The sequence below is a fragment of the Hemitrygon akajei genome, unplaced genomic scaffold (genome assembly GCF_048418815.1).
Source record: "Hemitrygon akajei unplaced genomic scaffold, sHemAka1.3 Scf000231, whole genome shotgun sequence".
Classification (NCBI taxonomy): domain Eukaryota; kingdom Metazoa; phylum Chordata; class Chondrichthyes; order Myliobatiformes; family Dasyatidae; genus Hemitrygon; species Hemitrygon akajei.
Window position 1 is genome coordinate 87,905 of NW_027332113.1, and position 22,757 is coordinate 110,661.

At 44.3% G+C, this 22,757-nt stretch overlaps 1 protein-coding gene across 1 annotated transcript; it reads right to left on the reverse strand.

Moving 5' to 3' along the window:
• Nucleotides 1–1,238: 1,238 nt before the first annotated feature.
• On the reverse strand, nucleotides 1,239–21,291 carry LOC140724467 (uncharacterized). Its single transcript, XM_073038918.1, has 13 exons — nucleotides 21,122–21,291; nucleotides 20,785–21,026; nucleotides 17,482–17,834; nucleotides 17,305–17,400; nucleotides 16,984–17,217; nucleotides 16,696–16,718; nucleotides 16,496–16,599; nucleotides 15,758–15,872; nucleotides 15,398–15,484; nucleotides 15,003–15,176; nucleotides 6,586–6,756; nucleotides 2,142–2,312; nucleotides 1,239–1,770 (listed from the first exon to the last, which is right to left on the reverse strand). The coding sequence occupies exons 1-13, from the start codon at nucleotides 21,289–21,291 to the stop codon at nucleotides 1,683–1,685; spliced, it is 2,028 nt and encodes a 675-aa protein (XP_072895019.1). The 3' UTR covers nucleotides 1,239–1,682.
• Nucleotides 21,292–22,757: the final 1,466 nt, after the last annotated feature.

Below are 22,757 nucleotides of genomic sequence, written 5' to 3' on the forward strand. Positions count from 1 at the left end.
GAAACAGGAATGGGGAATGGTGAAGGGGGAGTAATTACCAGAAGACCCAGCCATCGGGTTGGAGACTGCCGAGATGGAATACAAGGTGTTGCTCCTCCACCCTGAGTGTGTGGCCTCATTGAGGCAGTAGAGGAGACTGTGGACTGGCATGTGGGAATTGTAATGGGTGGCCACAGGGAGATCTTACTTTTTCTGGCAGAAGGACCGTAGGCATCTCCGACTCTACATCAGGTCTCACTGATATACAGGATGCCACACCAGTAGCTGACCCCAACATGCATGCAGGTCCTAGAGCCTGTTGGACCTGGCTTTTATGCTGCGGTACCGTTTCCCGGATGGTGGCAGCTGGAACAGTTTGTGGTTGGGGTGACTCGGGTCCCCAGTGATCCTTCGGGCCCTTTTTACACACCTGTCTCTGTAAATGTCCTGAATAGTGGGAAGTTCACATCTACAGATGCGCTGGGCTGTCCGCACCACTCTCTGCAGAGTCCTGCGATTGAGGGAAGTACAGTTCCCGTCCCAGGCAGTGACGCAGCCAGTCAGGATGCTCTCAATCGTGTCCCTGTAGGAAATCCTCAGGATTTGGGGGCCCATACCAAACCTCTTCAACCGTCTGAGGTGAAAGAGGGGCTGTTGTGCCTTTTTCACCCCACAGCCGGTGTGTACAGACCACGTGAGATCCTCAGTGATGTTTATGCCGAGGAACTTAAAGCTGTTCACCCTCTCAGCCCCAGGTCCATTGATATCAATAGGGGTTAGACCATCTCCATTCCTCCTGTAATCCACAACCAGCTCCTTTGTTTTTTGTGACATTGAGGGAGAGGTTGTTTTCTTGACACCTTGTTTATATATATATATAGTTACTGTGTGGATTCTCTTCCATGTTAACTGCTAAGGCTAACAAAAGGGCTTCTCTGTCGTGTTACAATGAAATGGCTTCTCTGTAATGTTAATCGGTGATGTAATGGTTCTTTGTAGCTGTAAATATTTGGGTTGTAATTACAGATAATGGAGAGCTAACCAATAAATGACTGTTATGCTATCTTGTATGGGGGGTACCAAGACAGAGTTTGTGGTCTTTTCGGGAAGGCGAGTGAAGAGAACGGACATGGGCGGGAGCGGTCAGAATCCCAGGACGGCGGATACCGGAATTCGGCAGTTCAGAGGTTCGGAGGTCATTGTGTGAGGATCTGGAGGCACGAGCTCCAACGTATTAATTTTCTTGTGCACAAAACCGATAAATTTGCTGAACTTTATTTCATTTGTTTCTACGAACCCATCACCAAGGAATAATTATAAAGTGTGATCACTTAATTGCATATTGTGTACTGTCTGATATTTTATGTTGTGGGTTTGTACACGATTACACTGTTGGTGGGGTCAATGCCAGTTTCCCCTCGACGAACGTGAGTCAATCGGGCCTAGACGTTACAACTGTAATTTATAGTTTTTAATTATGTACTGCACTGTACAGTTGCAGAGTAACAACAACTTCATGATATATGCCAGTGATATTAAACTATATTCTCATTGACAGTGACTCTGCGACCGGGCATTTAACATCACCACAGGAGGGACACGTACTTGGTTCCAGCTGGGATGTTCGGGTTCGAAGGGGAGGGTGGGAAATGGGAGAGAAATGTTCCGATCTCAGAGGTGGTGATGTACACACAGTTGGATGTTCAGAAGATCACTCTCAATCCGGGTCTGGTTCCCTCCAGTGACTTCAGCTGTTTCTTTCCAGCTGAACTGAACCGATTCCCCCTCAGTCTGAAACAGATGAATGAATAAAGATTAAACAAACTGATTACACAACAGTGTCAGTAACGGGGACTGACATTAATATTTCAACAACACTGACAGACAAATGTCATCCAGGGGTTCACTGATATTTATTCACACCAGATGTCACCACAAACACTCACTCAAGCCGCACCAGATTTGGGAAGTTCAGTACGAGATGATGGAGAGCGGAGGGAGACAGATCGGTCTGTGAGTGTGTTCCAATCCAGTTCCAATTCCCTCACTGAGTGTTTTGTAGTCAGATCAGAGACGAGATCCTCAATGCCAGAATCTGTGAGTTCAATGCACACAAGCCTGGGTCTGTAACTGAAATCACCATCACACAATGTGATACATACCCCATTCTCTGTAATTTACACTCTGGGTTCCTCAGAGCCTCAAACACCAGTTTCACTCCTGAATCTCCCAGTTCATTATCAGCCAGGTCCAGCTCAGTCAGTGAGCGGTTTGTCCTGAGAGCGGAGGCGAGATCCACAACACCATCAGCTGTGAGACCGACAGACTGTAGACTGTGGATCAGAGAGAGATGAGAAGTTTAATCCCAGGGTTTATTAATCCCACTTTCACCAATATCCACAATAATGTTCAGTGTTTATTAATCCGACAATTACTGATAACACCAATGTTCAGCTGCAGACACTGGACATGGAAGCACAGAAAATTACAGCACAGAAACAGGCCTTTTGGCCCTTCTTGGCTGTGCTGAACCATTTCTCTGCCTAGTCCCACTGACCTGCATCTGGACCATATCCCTCCACACCCCTCTCATCCATGTACCTGTCCAAGTTTTTCTTCAATGTTAAAAGTGAGCCCATATTTACCATTTCATCTGGCAGCTCATTCCACACTCCCACCACTCTCTGCATGAAGAAGCCCCCCCTAATATTCCCTTTAAACTTTTCCCCCTTCACCCTTAACCCATGACCTCTGGTTTTTTTCTCCCTTAAACTCAGTGGAAAAAGCCTGCTTGCATTCACTCTATCTATACCCATCATAATTTTATATACCTCTATCAAATCTCCCCTCATTCTTCTATGCTCCAGGGAATAAAGTCCTAACCTATTCAACCTTTCTCTGTAACTCAGTTTCTCAAGTTCCGGCAACATCCTTGTAAACCTTCTCTGCACTCTTTCAACCTTATTAATATCGTTCTTGTAATTCGGTGACCAAAACTGCACACAATACTCCAAATTCGGTCTCACCAATGTCTTATACAATCTCATCATAACATTCCAACTCTTATACTCAATACTTTGATTTATAAAGGCCAATGTACCAAAAGCTCTTTCTACCACCCTATATACTTGTGACGCCACTTGTAAGGAATTATGTATCTGTACTCCCAGATCCCTCTGTTCTACTGCACTCCTCAGTGCCCTACCATTTACCTTGTGTGTTCTACCTTGGTTTGACCTTCAAAAGTGCAATACCTCACACTTGTCTGTATTAAACTCCATCTGCCATTTTTCAGCCCATTCCTCCAGCTGGTCCAGATCCCTCTGCAAGCTTTGAAAACCTTCCTCACTGTCCACTACACCTCCAATCTTTGTATCATCAGCAAATTTGCTGATCCAATTTGCCACATTATCATCCAGATCATTGATATCGATGACAAATAACAATGGACCCAGCACTGATCCCTGTGGCACACCACTAGTCACAGGCCTCCACTCAGAGTAGCAATCCTCCACTACCACTCTCTGGCTTCGTCCATTGATCCAATGTCTAATCCAATTTACTACCTCTCCATGTACACCTAGTGACTGAATCTTCCTAACTAACCCCCCAAGCGGAACCTTGTCAAAGGCCTTACTGAAGTCCAGGTATACAACATCCACTGCCTTCCCTTCATCCACTTTCCTGGTAACTTCCTCGACAAACTCTAATAGATTGGTTAAACATGACCTACCACACACAAAGCCATGCTGACTGTTTCTAATAAGTCCCTGTCTATCCAAATACTTGTAGATCCTACCTCTTAGTATTCCTTCCAATAATTTACCTTCTACCGATGTCAAACTTACCAGCCTATAATTTCCCAGCTTACTTTTTGAGCCTTTTTTAAACAACGGAACTACATGAGCTATCTTCCAATCCTTCAGCACCTGACCCGTGGATATCGACATTTTAAATATTTCTGCAAGGGCCCCTGCAATTTCAACACTAGTCTCCCTGAAGGTCCGAGGGAATACCCTGTCAGGTCCATCTGTATAAGTTCCATGACCTCCCTACTTGTTTGCCTTGTTTCTATAGACTCCATTCCAGGTTCCTTAGTAAATACAGATGCAAAATAACCCATTTAAGATTTCCCCCATTTCTTTTGGTTGCATACATAGCCGACCACTCTGATCTTCAAGAGGACCAATTTTATCCCTTACTATCCTTTTGCTCTTAACATACCTGTAGAAGCTCTTAGGATTATCCTTCACCCTGACTAGCAAAGCAACCTCATGTCTTCTTTTAGCCCTCCGGATTTCTTTCTTAAGTATTTTCTTACTCTTTTTATATTCCTCAAGCATCTGATTTCCTCCCTGTTACCTATACATGCTATACATCTCTCTTTTCTTCTTTATCAGAGTTCCAATATCTCTCGAGAACCAAGGTTCCTTATTCTTATCCATTTTGCCTTTAACCCTGACAGGAACATACAAACTCTGCGCTCTCAAAATTTCCGCTTTGAAGGCCTCCCATTTACCAGTCACATCCTTGCCAGAGAACAATCTGTCCCAATCTATGCTTTTTAGATCCTTTCTCATTTCTTCAAATTTGGCCTTTTTCCAGTTTAGAACTTCAACCCGAGGACCAGATCTATCTTTATCCATGATCAAGTTGTAACTAATGACGTTATGATCACTGGAACCAAAGTTCCCCTACACACACTTCCGTTATCTGTCCTAACTCATTTCCTAATAGATCTAATATTGCACCTTCCCTAGTTGGGACATCTATATATTGATTTAGAAAACTTTCCTGAACACATTTCACAAACTCTAACCCATCTAGACCTTTAACAGTATGGGAGTCCCAATCAATATGTGGAAAATTAAAATCCCCTACAATCACAACTTTCTGTTTCCTGCAGTTGTCTGTTATCTCTCTGCAGATTTGCTCCTCCAATTCTCGCTGACTATTGGGTGGTTTATAATACAACCCTATTAATGTGTTCATACCTTTCCTGTTTCTCAGCTCCACCCATATGGCCTCAGTAGACAAGCCCTCTAATCTTTCCTGCCGAAACATTGCTGTAATATTTTCCCTGACTAGCAAAGCCACCCCCCCACCCTTCATCTCTCTGCCTCTATCACGTCTGAAACATCAGAACCCTGGAACATTGAGCTGCCAGTCCTGTCCCTCCTGTAGCCAAGTTTCACTAATGGAAACACTTGGATCTCCCCAGATCAACCAGCTGAAACCCTGAGAAACATTGTACACTGTTCATCACAGATCATACTCCCTCGTCTGCAACATCTTCAGCCTTACGATGTACGTTTGTAGATCGCAGTGTCCTATTATCTCCATGTCTCTTTGAAGGAACTGGGTAAAGGCTGCCCCATTCTCCTAACACACACACACACAACCCATGTAGTGTGTTAAAACAGCTGATTCTACCTCAGACCCACTCCACAGACAAACACTGTGACCTGAGGTGAACAGGATGTATTGTAAACACTCTGAAACTTTAAAGGTCTCAGATCAACTTCTGCTTCATCCAGGAACTGGAGCTCCTTCAATCCACCTGTCACCCCAACAGCTCAACAGTAGATGCCTTCTTGTCTGTGTTCTGAATGATCCAGACAACTGGAAATACAAGTCAGCTTCTTCCCACTGCATCACGTTCTTGAACTGACCTGAATGACCCCAATTCCATCTCTGTACGTTTCTTCAATCTGTAAAATGCTATTATTTTTGTTTTCCTTTATTGTGTAATTTATGTGCAATTAATGTTATTTTAATTTGTGTAATTAATGTCTGACATGATTGTAACACTCTGAACTGTTGTTGCAAAAAGCTAACTTTCATGACATTTACACCCTGGTTATATTTGCCCAGGACTCCATAACGTACTGGTTAGGCATAGGAGTACATTCAGCCAGAGACTCATTCCACCGAGATGCAACACTGAGCGTCACAGGAAGTCATTCCTGCCTGTGGCCATCAAACTTTACAACTCCTCCCTCGGAGTGTCAGACACCCTGAGCCAATAGTCTGGTCCTGGTCTTATTTACACTTGGCATGATTAACTTGTTATTATTTAATTATTTATGGTTTTAGATAGATAGATACTTTATTCATCCCCATGGGGAAATTCAACTTTTTTTCCAATGTCCCATACACTTGTTGTAGCAAAACTAATTACATACAATACTTAACTCAGTAAAAAATATTATATGCATCTAAATCACTATCTCAAAAAGCATTAATAATAGCTTTTAAAAAGTTCTTAAGTCCTGGCGGTTGAATTGTAAAGCCTAATGGCATTGGGGAGTATTGACCTCTTCATCCTGTCTGAGGAGCATTGCATCGATAGTAACCTGTCGCTGAAACTGCTTCTCTGTCTCTGGAAGCTATATTTCTTCACTATTCTTAGTTGGCGCGGCTGTAACGAAACCCAATTTCCCTCGGGATCAATAAGGTATGTGTGTCTGTCTGTCTGGCTGGACAATAAACTTTAACACTGAACTTGTGAGTGGACCCGATGGAGCCCGAGGTGAGGGCCTGTTACTCGGGCTGTGGAGATCGATGGAGTGATGATCTGTCACAATCCCCCAGTCTGGTACTTACCGCAGTTTCTGTATTTTACACTCCGGGTTCCTCAGAACCTCAGACACCAGTTTCACTCCTGAATCTCCCAGTTCATTATAAGCCAGGTCCAGCTCCGTCAGTGAGCGGTTTGTACTGAGAGCAGAGACGAGATCCACAACACCAGCAGCTGTGAGACCGACAGACCGTAGACTGTGGATCAGAGAGAGATGAGAAGTTTAATCCCAGAGTTTATTAATCTCACTTTCACCTGTACCCACAGTAATGTTCAGTGTTTATTAACCCCACAATTACTGATAACACCAATGTCCAGCATCAGACACCAGTGAGTATAAACATCACTGCACCTTCCGAACTGGAAACACTCAAATCTCCCCAGAACAAATGGCAGAACCCAGGGGACATTGTATATTTGTGTTCACCCTCTACATCCCAGCCCCACTCCACAGCACACCACCACTCTGGACCTTGTGCTCTATACTGAATCACAGTGAGGCAGTGTAACCTTCCACACTCCCAGTTTCCCCTCCCCTTGTCCCATCTCCACAGAAAAACCCAGCACATCCCTGTGTTCCTCACATCATCCCAGAGGACATCCTCTGGACAGGGTGTCAGACGACACAACTGCCTCTCCGTCTGTCCAGACATTCTGTGCTCACAGAACCAACCCTGCAGGGGACTCCGCTCACCATCTATGTTAACTGTACATCCCAACCCAACACCACACCGACACAATGCTGCTTCGGGGAAACACCAACATTGCAAACCGGTTTCACCACAACAAGAATATTCTCCAACCCCACACTGAGAGCTGAGGGCTTCAACAGTTTACAGTTCAGAGAGAATATTAAACCAGCTCCGGGTCAAAGTTTGGAGAATTAAAGTTACGAAAACACCAAGAATGCTGAGAAATCTTCAACTCATGATCTGGACAACCATTTGTGGCCTGGGCCCATGTTCCGACACCTTTCGCTGTGAGACTGATGGTGTCCAACTGGTCTGTAACTTCCTGCTGTGTTGGCATTCCCCGGGAACTGAGTAAAGGCTGCCCAACCATCCTTCCACACCCTTTCTCCCGCTCAACTCTCACTGAGGACTGGCGTAGTTTGCCTGGGAGCTGCTGAGGTGTGCTGGAAGAGCTGATTCTACCTCAGACCCACTCCCCAGAAACACACAGTGACCTGAGGTGAACAGACCTCATTGAAAACACTCTGAGCTTTGCTGAAATCTCAGATCAACTCCTGTTTCAGTAATCACATGGACCCCCTACAATTCACCTGTCACCCCAACTGTAGGTATCTATCCACAGGAGATACCTTCTGGATGATCCAGACAACTGGAAATATAAGTCAGCCTGTTGTTCTATCACCAATTTGTGAGTCTCTGTCCCTCACACGGTAACTGGATCCTTCACTTCCTCATCCTCCTCACTCACCATCAACACCACCCCCTCTGCTCTATTCTCTCCACACCACTGGCTCTGTGCCCGAGTACTGGAACAACACTGCCTACAGATTCACTGACTACAAAACTGCTGTTGGCAGAATCACAGATGGTAATGAGGAGGCGTACAGGAGTGAGACAGATCAGCTGAACGAGTCGTGTCTGCAGAACAATCACACACTGAACGTCAGCAAGACCAAGGAACTACCTGTGGACTTGCGTAAGGGGAAATCAGACAAACTAGCAGCAGTCCTCAGTGAGGGGTGAGCGGTGGAAAGGGTGAGTAACAGCAAGTTCCTGGGTGACAACATCTCAGAGAATCTCTCCTGGGCCCAGAACATAGAGGCAACCACGAAGAAAGCATACGAGCATTCTTAGAAATTGAGCGACATGTCATCACAGACGACTGCAGACTTCCACAGATGGGCACTGGAAAGCATTCTGACTGGTTGTATCATCAGGAACCCACAACATCTGGGCCAATCCCTCAGACAGGAGGTACAGGAGCCTGAAGGCCCACATCCACAACAGCTTCTTCTCATTGCCATCATGTTCCTGAAAGACGCAAATTCTATTAATTTTATTTATTCTGAGCTACCGCACGAAACAGGGCTAATCACAGGAGAATATACAATAACAAATTAATCTACCAACTGCTCTGTCTCTGGACTGTGGGAAGAAACTGGACCACACGGACAAGATTCATTCACAAAGTGAAAAATTTACAACCTCTGTTGCAGACAAGTTAGGGAAACTTTTAATTAGAAATAGGAAGCAATCAGGCAGGAACTAGGAAGCATAAATTCGAAACAGATGTCCTCAGAGAAATGCAGGGAAGAAATGTGGTAAATGTTCAGGGGTTATTTCCATGGGGTTCTGCATAGGTGCGTTCCAATGAGACAGGGAAAGGATGGTAGGGTACAGGAACCGTGGTGTACAAAGGCTGTTGTAATTCTAGTCAAAAAGAAAAGAAGAGCTAATGAGATTCAAAACACTAAGTAATGATAGAGATCTAGAAGATTATAAGGTGAGCAGGAAGGAGTTTAAGAATGAAATTAGGAGAGCCAGAAGGGGCCATGAGAGGCTTTGGCGGACAGGATTAGGGAAAACCCCAAGGCATTCTACAACGATGTGAAGAGCAAGAGGATAAGACGTGAGAGAATAGAACCAATCAAGTGTTACAGTGGAAAATCCTTGTTGTATACGGATTTTAAGATTTTTAGTAAAATTTTGGCTATTAGATTAGAAAATATATTACCTCGAATTATTTCTGAAGATCAGACTGGATTTATTAAAAACCGCTATTCATCTTTTAACATTAGAAAATTAATTAATATTATTTATACCTCTTCATCTAAAATACCAGAATGTGTCATTTCTTTAGATGCCGAAAAAGCATTTGATAGAGTCGAATGGCCATATTTATTTAATACAATGCAACATTTTAATTTTAGTTCAAAATTTATAACATGGATTAAATTAATATACCATAAACCCTTAGCTTCGGTTTTTACCAATAATCAAAGATCACCTTTTTTTCAGCTATTTCGTGGTACAAGGCAAGGTTGTCCTTTAAGTCCTTGTTAAGTGCCGGGGTTAGGACTCAATGTATTTAAGTAAACTACTTAAGAACTTTTTAAAAGCTATTATTAATGCTTTTTGAGAGGGTGATTTTAGATGCATATCATATTTTTACTGAGTTAAGTATTGTATGTAATTAGTTTTGCTACAATAAGTGTATGGGACATTGGAAAAAAATGTTGAATTTCCCCATGGGGATGAGTAAAGTACCTATCTTATTATTTGACATTGCTTTAGAACCCTTGGCTATAGCTATTCGTGAATCACCCAATATTTTCGGTATTACCTGTGGGGAGACGACGTATAAGGTATCATTATATGCGGATGACTTGTTATTATATATATCTGACCCTGAAAGATCTATTCCTGCTATTTCTTCTTTGCTCGCTCAATTTAGTAACTTTTCTGGTTATAAATTGAATTTTAATAAGAGTGAACTATTTTCATTAAATATGCAAGTTCCAATTTATAATCATGTACCATATAGAATTGTTACAGATTATTTTACTTATTTAGGTATTAAAATTACTAAAAAACATAAAGATTTATTTAAAATTAATTCTCTACCTTTAATCGATCAAATTAAGCAACTTGCTAATAGGTGGTCTCCACTATCTTTGTCATTGGTAGGCAGAGTTAATGCCATTAAGATGATGATACTACCTAAATTTTTATATTTATTTCAAGCATTACCAATTTTTATTCCTAAATCTTTTTTTGATGCTGTTGACTCTAAAATATCTTCTTATTTGTGGCAGAACAAAAATCCTAGACTAGGCAAAAAATATTTACAGAAGCCTAAGAAGGAGGGCGGCTTGGCGCTACCAAACTTAAGATTTTACTATTGGGCAGTTAATATACGGTATTTAATATTCTGGACACAAGAATCGACTATAGCTGCTTGCCCACAATGGGTAAATTTGGAATGTAAATCTGTGCAAGATTTTTCATTGATCTCAATCTTAGGATCTTCACTTCCTTTTTCGTTAGTTAAAATGAATAAACAGATAACTAATCCCATAGTCAAGTATACATTACGAATTTGGTTTCAATTTCGTAAATCTTTTGGCTTGAATAAGTTTATGCTGTCATGTCCTATAGTATCTAACTACTTCTTTCGGCCTTCATCTATAGATCAAGCTTTTCTTTTATGGAAAACAAAAGGTATAACATGTTTTTGTGATCTGTTTTTGGATGATAACATTATGTCCTTTGAACAGCTATCTAATAAATATAATTTACCTAAAACCCATTTTTTTAGATATTTGCAAGTCAGAAATTTTCTGTATAATGAATTAAAGTCTTTTTCGAAAGAATGTCCATTGGACATTACAGAAAGAATTTTAGCCCTCAATCCTTGTCAAAAGGGTTTAGTAGCTATCATTTATAATATGATTATGAGTGTACAGCCAGATGTATCAGAAAAAATTAAGAAGGAATGGCAAGAAGAATTGCATTGTCCTATATCTACTGAGCAATGGGAAAAAATTTATCATTGGTAAACTCATCCTCTATCTGTGCTAAACATGCCCTAATACAATTTAAGGTTGTACATAGAGCTCACATGTCTAAAGATAAACTTGCTCGATTTTATTCTTATGTTAATTCAACCTGTGACAGATGTCATTCTGATGTTGCTTCATTGACTCATATGTTTTGGTCTTGTCCTTGTTTACAAAATTATTGGAAAGATATTTTTAATATTATTTCAAGAGTTTTAAATATCAATTTTCAACTGCATCCTTTTACTGCAATTTTCGGTTTACCAATGATAGATAATAATCGTCTATCTGCTTCATCTCAACGAATGATTGCATTTGTTACATTAATGGCTAGAAGATCTATTTTACTGAATTGGAAAGAAATTAACCCTCCAACTGTATTTCAGTGGTTTTCTCAAACTATTTCTTGTTTGAGTTTAGAAAAAATTAGAAGCGTGGTTTTTGATTCTTCAGTTAAATTTGAGGAAACTTAGAGACCATTTATTCAACATTTTCATATGAGTTAAATGGTCTGATCCTAAACCTTACTTTTATTATCCTTAATTATTTGGATGGAGGTTCGGAGTTATCGGCACTACTGTATGTATTTAACATTATGCAATTGCCCATGTTGGTTAGTTTTTTTTTTAAGTTTTCTTTTAGTTTTTTTGGGGTTTTTTTTTCTTTTTCAATTCTTTTACATTAATACTATGAGTTTGGGAGGCTTTATATATTGATTATTACATATCTGATTGTCTATTTAAACTATTAATTATGTACTCTCAAACGTTTTGTATTCATATTTCACTTATGTTTTTCTTAAAATTAATAAAAAGATTTAAAAAGAAAGAAAGGAAGGTTCAATCGTTAGGTATTAATATTGAAGTAGTAAAATGGATTCAACACTGGCTAGATAGATGATGCCAGAGAGTAGTGGTGGATAACTGTTTGTCAGGTTGGAGGCTGGTGACTAGTGGTGTGCCTCAGGGATCTGTATTGGGTCCAATGTTGTTTGTCATATACATTAATGATCTGGATGATGGGGTGGTAAATTGGATTAGTAAGTATGCAGTTGATACTAAGGTAGGTGGCGTTGTGGATAATGAAGTAGGTTTTCAAAGCTTGCAGAGAGATTTAGGGCAGTTAGAAGAATGGGCTGAAAGATGGCAGATGGAGTTTAATGTTGATAAGTGTGAGGTGCTACATTTTGGTAGGAATAATCCAAATAGGACATACATGGTAAATGGTAGGGCATTGAAGAATGCAGTAGAACAGAGTGATCTAGGAATAATGGTGCATAGTTCCCTGAAGGTGGAATCTCAAGTGGATAGGGTGGTGAAGAAAGCTTTTGGTATGCTGGCCTTTATAAATCCGAGCATTGAGTATAGGAGTTGGGATGTAATGTTAAAATTGTACAAGGCATTGGTAAAGCAAAATTTGGAGTATTGTGTACAGTTCTGGTCACCGACTTATAGGAAAGATATCAACAAAATAGAGAGAGTACGGAGGAGATTTACTAGAATGTTACCTGGGTTTCAGCACCTAAGTTACAGGGAAAGGTTGAACAAGTTAGGTCTTTATCCTTTGGAGCGTAAAAGGTTGAGGGGAGACTTGATAGAGGTATTTAAAATAATGAGGGGGATAGATCAAGTTGATGTGGATAGACTTTTTCCATTGAGAGTAGGGGAGATTCAAACAAGAGGACATGATTTGAGAGTTAGGGGGCAAAAGTTTAAGGGTAACACGAGTGGGAATTTCTTTACTCAGAGAGTGGTAGCTTTGTGGAATGAACTTCCAGTAGAAGTGGTAGAGGCAGGTTCGGTATTGTCATTTAAAGTAAAATTGGATAGGTATATGGACAGGAAAGGAATGGAGGGTTATGGGCTGAGTGCAGGCCAGTGGGACTAGGTGAGAGTAAGCGTCGGCACGGACTAGAAGAGCCGAGATGGCCTGTTTCCGTGCTGTTATTCTTATATGGTTATATATGAGAGTTGGAATACATGGGTGTTCCTCTGGTTGGCGATCAGTGATGAGCGGTGTCCCACAGGGGTCAGTGCTGGGCGCACAACTGTTCACGATATTCATTAATGATCTGGAAGAGGGGACAGAGTGTAGTGTGTCTAAGTTCGCTGATGACACTGAATTGAGTGGAAAAGCAAATTGTGCAGAGGATACGGAGAGTCTAGAGATACAGTTAGGTTAAGTGGGTGGGCAAGGGTCTGGCAGATGGAGTACAATGTTGGTCATCCACGTTGGAAGGAAAATTGGAAGATCAGATTGTTATTTAAACGCTAAAAGATTGCAGGATTTTCCTGTGCAGAGGGACTTGCGAGTGCTTGCGCATGAATCGCAGAAAGTCGGTTTGCAGGAGCAGCAGGCTACCAAGAAGGCAAATGGGATGTTGGCCTTCATTGCTAGAGGGATTGAATTTAAGAACAGGGAGGTCATGCTGCAACTGTGCAGGGTACTGGTGAGGTCGCACCTGGAGTACTGTGTTATACTGGTGAATACTGGTTCTGGTCCTCTTACTTGAGGAAGGATAGACTGGCTTTGGAGGTGGTGCAGAGGAGGTTCACCAGTTTGATTCCAGAGATGAGGGGTTAGACTATGAGGAAAGACTGAGTTGCCTGGGACTGTATTCATTGGAATTCAAAAGGACAAGAGGAGATCTTATAAAACGTATAAAATTATGAAAGGGATAGATCAGATAAAGGCAGGAAAGTTGTTTCCACTGGAAGGTGAGACTAGAACTAGGGGGCATAGCCTCAAGATTTGGGGGCAGTAGATTTAGGACAGAGATGAGGCAGATGGCCTACTCCTGCTCCTACTTCTTACTCTCATGTTTTCTTGAACAAAAGGGGATAGGTACATATTTAAAAAGTCATTTCAGGACTCTGTTATATTGTTAGTTTATGCTTGTTATTTATTGCTCTTAATTTTTATCTGCATTTGTACAGTTTGTTTACAGTCAACAGTTCGTGATATTTAGCTTACAATAACTGTTCTATAGTTTTGCTAAGTATGCTTTCAGAAAAAGAATCTCAACTTTCTATGTGGTGACGTGTATGCAGTCCGATAAATAACTTTACTTTCAACTTTGAACCAGCACTCCGGACCTTGTGCTCTATAGTGAATCACAGGGAGGCAGTGTAACCTTCCACAGAGCGAGCTTCCCCTCCCCTTGTCCCGTCTCCACAGAAAAACCCAGCACATCCCTCTGTTCCTCACATTAGTCTCATACCTCATCCTCTGAATGGGTTGTCACACAACAGCACAATTCCCTTTCCGTCTGGCCAGACAAGTTGTGCCCAGAGAACCAAACAGGGAGGGGACTCCTCTCAGCATCTCTGTTAACTGTACATCCCAACCCAGTCACCCAGACACGATGCTGCCTCGGGGAAACACCCACACTGAAAACCGGTTTCACCGCTGTGAGAATATTCTCCAACCCTACACTGAGCGGAGGGTGGCATCGATTTACAGTTCAGTGATAATATTAAACCAGCTCCTGGTCAAAGGTTGGGGAAGTAAAGTTACCAGAACACTGAGTCAAGTTTAAATCCGTCAGTGAGAAATGTTCAACATTTAGTGGTCCGGATCCATTTCCCGACACATTTTTCTGTGAGACTGAGGGTGTCCAACTGACTAGTAATTTCCTGTTGTGTCTGAGACCCCACAGGGAACTCGGTGAAGGAAACTGCATTCTCCTTCCATACATGGGTGTGTTAGAAGAGCTGATTCCACCTCAGACACACACAGTGACCTGAGGTGAACAGACTGCATTGAAAACACTCTGACCCTTGCAGAGGGGGAGGCGAGTGGCCCTGATGGAGCCCGAGGTGAGAGCTTGTTAATCAGGCTGTGCAGCAGCATCGTCAATTGGAGATTGATGGAGTGATGATCTGTCCAAAGCACTCACAGTCTGGTACTTACCCCAGTTTCTGTATTTTACACTCCGGGTTCCTCAGAGCCTCAGACAACGGTTTCATTCCCCAATCTCCCAGTTTATTGTCGCTCAGGTCCAGCTCCACCTCTCTCAGTGAGCGGTTTGTAATGAGAGCGGAGCAGAAATGCTCAAAATCAGATGTGAAACGTTCAGCTGTCATCCTGATGGACCGAGAGGAAACAGAAGAGAGAAACAAACAGATTCAGTGTAAATCTCCACAGGTAACCATCAACGGTTTGAACAGTGACGCAGGGATCAGGAATTTACTAATTTAGAAATTAATTAATTAATTAATCAGAAATTACTAGATCAGGACAGAACTGGGGACGTTATTGGAACTTTATCCACCCAAAGGTCAACAGGCTCACAGTCGGATACTTACCCCAGTTTCTGTATTTTACACTCCGGGTCCCTCAGAGCCTCAGACAACAGTTTCATTCCCCAATCTCCAGGTTTATTGTACTCCTCACTAAACACAGAGCGAGAAACACTGTTACCAAAGTGGCCCTGAAGTAATTTACCTCTCTCTGTAACGTTTTCTCTCTCACACTCCCATCTGGGTCTTTATATCTACTCTCAGGGGAGCAATCCCATCAGCCCAATACCCCCTCTCCCCACTTCCTTGTACCCCACAAGACACCAATGACCGGAATTGAACTCTGGTCTCTGGAGGTAGCAGCACTAACTCTCGTGACACTGCAACACAAATCAAACTGATAAATGAATGTCTTATGGTCTTAACCTGTCCCTGGTGTCAGGGAGACTCAGATTCTGAGTCCCGGTCCCTCTTGTACGATTCAGATCCTCAGACACCTTGATGCACAGCTTGGCCGATTCCACATCCAGAGTCTTGTAGACTGGAGGGAGAAGCAGAGAATTAGAGAGATCCTGGGGATTGGGGGCAGGCTGTGGGGCTACAGACAGTGTTGCCCTCGGAGACAGATGCTGGAAATCATCAGTAGATCAGACAACATCGAAGAATGGGGGGGCGAGAGAGAGGTTAGAGATCAAACATGAGGAAATCTGCAGATGTTGGAAATTCAAGAAACACACACAAAATGCTGGTGGAACGCAGCAGGCCAGGCAGCATCTATAGAGAGAAGCAATGTCGACGTTTCGGGCCGACAAAGTCCTGACGAAGGGTCTTGGCCCGAATCGTCGACATTGCTTCTTTCTATCGATGCTGCCTGGCCTGCTGCGTTCCACCAGCATTTTGAGAGAGAGAGAGAGAGAGAGAGATATTGAGATTGACAGATTGATTTCAAGACACAGAGATAGAGATAGAGGGAGATAGACACAGAGTTCTGGTTGCTTGTCTAAAATAAAAACAAATTGCTGGAATTCCTCAAAGTCTGAGTCTCACTCCAGTTGATCGTCATATGCACAAGTACAACTACCTACAGGATCCCTTTAACAACTTCAGTCCATGTAACTTCACTTTTATAATAAACCGGAACACAGGAATTGATACAAACTCTACCTTGCTTCATGGCATCAAACATCCCTCTCAATATTGTGTCCCTGAATTCTCCGATGGTTACGGCACCTTCTGTTACAGACAATGTCTGAGCTTGCTCATTAACCCTGTAAAATCAAACAGTGGGTTATAAAGTCACTGGAACTATTACCTGAGATGTTTTTAACAAATGGTGCAGAGTTTCAGTAAAGGGTCTGCCCTACCTCCTGTCCTGACACAATTCTTCCTGTAATAAATAAAACACAGATATGAATTGACTGGGACTGAACATCCATGTTCTCACCGCGAGGGACGGCGAATGGATTTTAACGCGAGGTTCAGGGGAATATTACATTTAGGCTGCACAAAGTGATCATCAATAACTCAGCATGCAGGTCCCAGCAGCTCAATCCCGGGGAAGACCAGAGAGACTCTCGATCTATTAGTTTGGTGACAAGAGCAGGTCTGCTCCAGAACAGACTGTGGGCTTTCACTCAACAACAATCCCTCACCTTCAGAAACATCGCACTGTCTTCCTTATTCATCTGTTCCTGTAACTTGGAGAGTTTCTCCTCTACAGAGGTTAAATTCTCTTCAATCTCCTGAAGATTTTTCTCCATGGTGTTCAGAATCTTCTCCTCCTCTGCCCTGAGATCGCTCAGTAGGCGTTGCTCTCTCTCAGCCAGAACCTGGTGTATTTTAGCAAATTCAGATGTGACGTTGGCCTGCAGACTGTGTGACTGTTCCTGTCAAATGAAAGGTGATGGTTGATGTTACCCTGCAATAAAGAGAATTAAACCACACAGACCCGGAAAACTGGAAACAGATCTCACCCTCACTCCAGAAATCTTCTGTTTCTGTCGCTGTTCCAAATCCTGGATGGCAGATTTCTTCTCTGTCAGCGATTCGAACAACGATTTAACTTGACACTGGGATTGGGTTCAAGAAGAACACGTCAGTAAAATAAGAATACCATAAATATTCAGGTGATAAAGTCTGTTTGTACTTACCTTGTAAATCTCAACAGCTTCTTCAATGGGCATGAAGTTGTGAGTCTTGTGTTCTCTCGCGTCTCTACAAATCACACAGATCAGTTGCTTGTCCGTGTCACAAAACAGCTTCAGTTCCTCCCGATGTTTCTTACACTGAGATCTCATCTCCATCTCGTTCCGAATCAGGTTCAATTCTTCAGCCTTCTCAGCCAGACTTGCCAGGACGCAACTACCCGGAGTGGTGAAGAAATCAAGGCAGATGGGACAAACTACCTCCTGGAATAAACCTTCAGCCTGTTTACTGGATGCCGTGTCCCTACCCAGTAGTCCCTGGTTCAAAATACTTTCCCTTTCGCAGATCTGCTGAATACCTGCAGAACAGGATTGGCCACATAACACAGGGCAACACCCAGGGCAGGAACGTTAGACACAACTGTTTTTGCATTGCAAGGACACTAGGAGCCGTGATGCACACAACATAAAATATTGGCTGAATGCAACAGGAATGCCAAGTATGGGACATTTTAATGGTTGGAGGGAAAGGGTGGGGAAACAGAGCTTTAGATCAACTCTGGTAAATGATGGTTTCAATATTTATCTATGATCAGTGCTTTCAAATAAACTGCAATAAAACAGGGAATGTGGAGATGATAACGTGCCAGGTACAGGAGGGATTGCAAAATATGGCCGTGCTGAAACCAGGACTGTGTGTGACAGTATGGACTTTTTGGTGGAAGCAATCCGGATCTCCAGTGCTCAGTTTCCAGACTTCACCCCTGTACAGTCCATCTCCAATAGAAGGTCTCACTCTCCCTTCTTCTGGTCTGGGCCACAGGAGATACACCAATTCCTCTGATATAAACACCTCCAGTCATGCTGCACACTCTGGGGACGTGGGTTCGATCCTGATATCAGTTGCTGTCTGTGTGGAGTCTCCACGTTCTGCCCATGACCATATAAGGTCTGAAATAACAACATCGGGTGCTGGAAACTCTCAGACTGGACAGTGTCTGTGAACAGAGACACAGAGAGAACGATTCAGGTCTGAAATAACGACATCGGGTGCTGGAAACTCTCAGACTGGACAGTGTCTGTGAACAGAGACACAGAGAGAACGATTCAGGTCTGAAATAACAACATCGGGTGTTGGAAACTCTCAGACTGGACAGTGTCTGTGAACAGAGACACAGAGAGAACGATTCAGGTCTGAAATAACAACATCGGGTGCTAGAAACTCTCAGACTGGACAGTGTCTGTGAACAGAGACACAGAGAGAAGGATTCAGGTCTGAAATAACGACATCAGGTGCTGGAAACTCTCAGACTGGACAGTGTCTGTGAACAGAGACAAAGAGAGAACGATTCAGGTCTGAAATAACGACATCAGGTGCTGGAAACTCTCAGACTGGACAGTGTCTGTGAACAGAGACAAAGAGAGAACGATTCAGGTCTGAAATAACAACATCGGGTGCTGGAAACTCTCAGACTGGACAGTGTCTGTGAACAGAGACACAGAGAGAACGATTCAGGTCTGAAATAACGACATCGGGTGCTGGAAACTCTCAGACTGGACAGTGTCTGTGAACAGAGACACAGAGAGAACGATTCAGGTCTGAAATAACGACATCGGGTGCTGGAAACTCTCAGACTGGACAGTGTCTGTGAACAGAGACACAGAGAGAACGATTCAGGTCTGAAATAACGACATCGGGTGCTGGAAACTCTCAGACTGGACAGTGTCTGTGAACAGAGACACAGAGAGAACGATTCAGGTCTGAAATAACAACATCGGGTGCTGGAAATCCCAGCCGTGCAGTCCCGGCACCGAACGGTCTCTCTGTAAAATAACCAGACTGAAATCTCCCCGAAACTCTCCTCCACTCACCATCAACAGATGTCCTCAAATATTGACCATTGCCACCCTGGGGAAAAGGCTCTAACTGTCCCCTCTATCCGTGACACTCATAATCCTACACACCTCTATCAAGTCACCTCTCATCCTCCAGAGAGAGAAGTCCTAACTCACTGAACCTCTCCTCACAAGACATGCTCTCTAATCGAGGCAGCATCCTGGTGAATCTCCCCTGCACCCTCTCTGAAGCTCCCACATCCTCTCCACAATGAGGTGACCAGAACTCAACACAATACTCCGAGTGTGGTCTAACCAGAATATTGGCCGCCCTCGGATACAACTGCAACCTGTCCCTTTTGCACAGGTCACACCTGCCCGAGAAGAGGTCCCAATGAACCAGAAATCTGAATTCCTGCCCCCTCATTCTACTCCTTTCCTCAGTGTCGTGTGGCACAGACTGAAATCACAAGATTAGTACCCTTGAAGCACTGCTTCTCAGCTTCCGTCACAACTCCCTGCATTCTGTTTTCAGGTCCTCCTCCCTTTTCTTACCTATGTCATTGGTAGCGATTTGTACCACACCTTCTGACTGCTCACTGTCCCTTTTCAGGATATTGTGGACGCATTCAGAAACATCTTGGACCCTGGCACCTGGGAGGCAAAGTCCCATCCGTGTTTCTTTCTCATGTCCACAGAATTGTCTCTGTGTCCCCTTAAATACAGAGTCCCCGATCACTGCTACCATCCTCTTCAGTTCCCTCCCCTTCTGAGCCACAGGGTCGGACTCGGTACCAGAGGCATGGCTGTTGCTTCCCCCCAGGAAGGTCGCACCCTACAACAGTACCCGGAATGGTGTACTTATCGTTGAAGGGGATGGACTTAGGGATGCTGTCACTCTCCGGACAGTCACCTATTTATCTGTCTCCTGTAGCCTAAGGTTGTCAAGCCGGGGAGTGGTGGTGGGGAGGAGCTCCCACTACTGAAAAGTGTTCCTCACGGCATGTACCTCAAATAGCCTCTGACAACCAAGTCCAACTCCTGGCCTTCTCGTGTGGCTTAGCCTTCTAAGCCCGGCGGAACTGTTTCTACTGACAGGAGAAGGGGTGAAGGCGGGTCCTGGTGCCTTAAAACCAGCGTTTCGGATAGATGGAGCTCGTCAGCCTGGGAAGGCAGTCCATCTAGGAGAGGGAAAACTCTGATTTCAAACCTCCGCTGCCTTGCGGCCGTACCCACTCATGGGAAAGGCTTCGGGAGTAAACCCTGAGGACGAATCTGGAGCTGGAGTCCCTAAGGCAGTCCGACGTTGCCTTCAACCTCGTTCTGGCAACTCCTGCGACGACACCGGTGCCAAGCTGTATCGGCCCTTACCCTTCCCTTGGACAACATCGGTGGCGTGGAGAGGGGAGAGGAGCAGCCTGGGCAACTGCCGGTCTCCCATACAAACCCTGCCCAGGCCTGCGCCCTGGAAACCTCCAGGCGCAGACCCATGGTCTCGCAAGATGAACAGATGCCACCAGATTTGTTGCCTTGGGGTGACCACCTTCCTGTAGCTCCTGTCCATCACCTCTTCACATTCCCTAACGAGCCGAAGGTCATCGAGCTGCAGCTCCAGTTCCTCAACACGGTCTCGAAGAAGCTGCATCTCGATGCACCTGGTGCAGATGTGGCCATCGGGGAGGCTGGTAGACTCCCGGAAACCCCACATCTGACACCTGGAACAGAACACTCGCCCTGCAGACACAGCCCCTATTCTATCAACAGCTAAATAAGAAAACAGAAATAAGAATTCGGGAATGAACTTACCTACTTATCTGCATCCGCCTGTTCTCGCTGAAACCCTGTTGAGCCAAAGCCTTGCCACTGACTCAGACCTTTCTGACAATGACCGCTGGCACGAGGAACACTCCGCAAGATGGTGCCCCTTTTTCCAGAGCTTGGGTTTATAAAGCTCTTCGCTGGACTGCCTTGTGAATGCATCTACTACCTCTGCACTGCACTCCAATCAAAGACTCCTGTTGAAAAACTTCCTGCTTCCTGTCTGTGACAGGGAGGGAGAGGGTACCGAGGTTCTGTCCGTGATGGGGAGGGAGAGCGCAGGTGTGAGGACTATAGTCTTGTCCCTGACGGAGTGAGGTGACTGAATTTCTGTCTGAGGTGGGGAGAGAGAGAGCAGGTGTGAGGACTATAGTCTTGTCCCTGACGGAGTGAGGTGACTGAATTTCTGTCTGAGGTGGGGAGGGAGAGCGCAGGTGTGAGGACTATAGTCTTGTCCCTGACAGGGAGTGAGGTGACTGAATTTCTGTCTGAGGTGGGGAGGGAGAGCGCAGGTGTGAGGACTATAGTCTTGTCCCTGACGGAGTGAGGTGACTGAATTTCTGTCTGAGGTGGGGAGGGAGAGCGCAGGTGTGAGGACTATAGTCTTGTCCCTGACAGGGAGTGAGGTGACTGAATTTCTGTCTGAGGTGGGGAGGGAGAGCGCAGGTGTGAGGACTATAGTCTTGTCCATGACAGGGAGTGAGGTGACCGAGGTTCCGTCCATGATGGGCAGGGAGAAGGGACAAAATTGCTGTCCATAACAGGATGGGAGAGGGGACTGAGGTTCTGTCTATGACGGGAAGGGGAGGAAACTCCTTCCCCTATCATACCAGTCACAATGAGGTCAGTCCAATGGGAAACTGGATAACCATACCATCTCGAACTGTCACCAGATACTGACTACGTTCCCATCAGCAGCAGGGGTTTCTTAGAGGGACAGCTCACATCAGCCATCTGAACATTGACCAGAGCCTCACAGGGACAGGTCACATTAACAGGAGTGAGGGTTTCGATGTTATCGGCAGCTCTGTTCAAACACCATCCCTTCTGACAAGCCATTATCATCCCACCCATGACTGACACTGAATGTGGAAACAAACACAGGCAATAAACCACAAACACCTCCATCTCCTCACTGAGGAACTGTCTACTTTTACACCTCAGCTCACACTGAGATGGTAACGATGTCCACCATCGCTCACTGAACACTCCAGTATCTCCCAGTTCACTCCCCGAACATCAGTCAGGATCCCCACTGAGGAACTGTCCGGTTTTACACCTCAGCTCACACTGAGATGGTAACGATGTCCACCATCGCTCACTGAACACTCCAGTATCTCCCAGTTCACTCCCCGAACATCAGTCAGGATCCTCACTGAGGAACTGTCCGGTTTTACACCTCAGCTCACACTGAGATGGTAACGATGTCCACCATCGCTCTCTGAACACTCCAGTATCTCCCAGTTCACTCCCCGAACATCAGTCAGGATCCTCACTGAGGAACTGTCCGGTTTTACACCTCAGCTCACACTGAGATGGTAACGATGTCCACCATCGCTCACTGAACACTCCAGTATCTCCCAGTTCACTCCCCGAACATCAGTCAGGATCCTCACTGAGGAACTGTC

Bases quoted from the DNA above. Each gene is read 5' to 3' on its own strand.
- LOC140724467 (XM_073038918.1), bottom strand. From the start codon at position 21,291: ATGCATTCACAAGGCAGTCCAGCGAAGAGCTTTATAAACCCAAGCTCT. The intron at 16,600-16,695 runs GTAGGGCAGACC...TTGATTTTACAG, and splicing joins GAATTGTGTCAGGACAGGAG to GGTTAATGAGCAAGCTCAGA. The intron at 6,757-15,002 runs GTAAGTACCAGA...TCTGATCCACAG, and splicing joins TGTAAAATACAGAAACTGGG to TCTACGGTCTGTCGGTCTCA.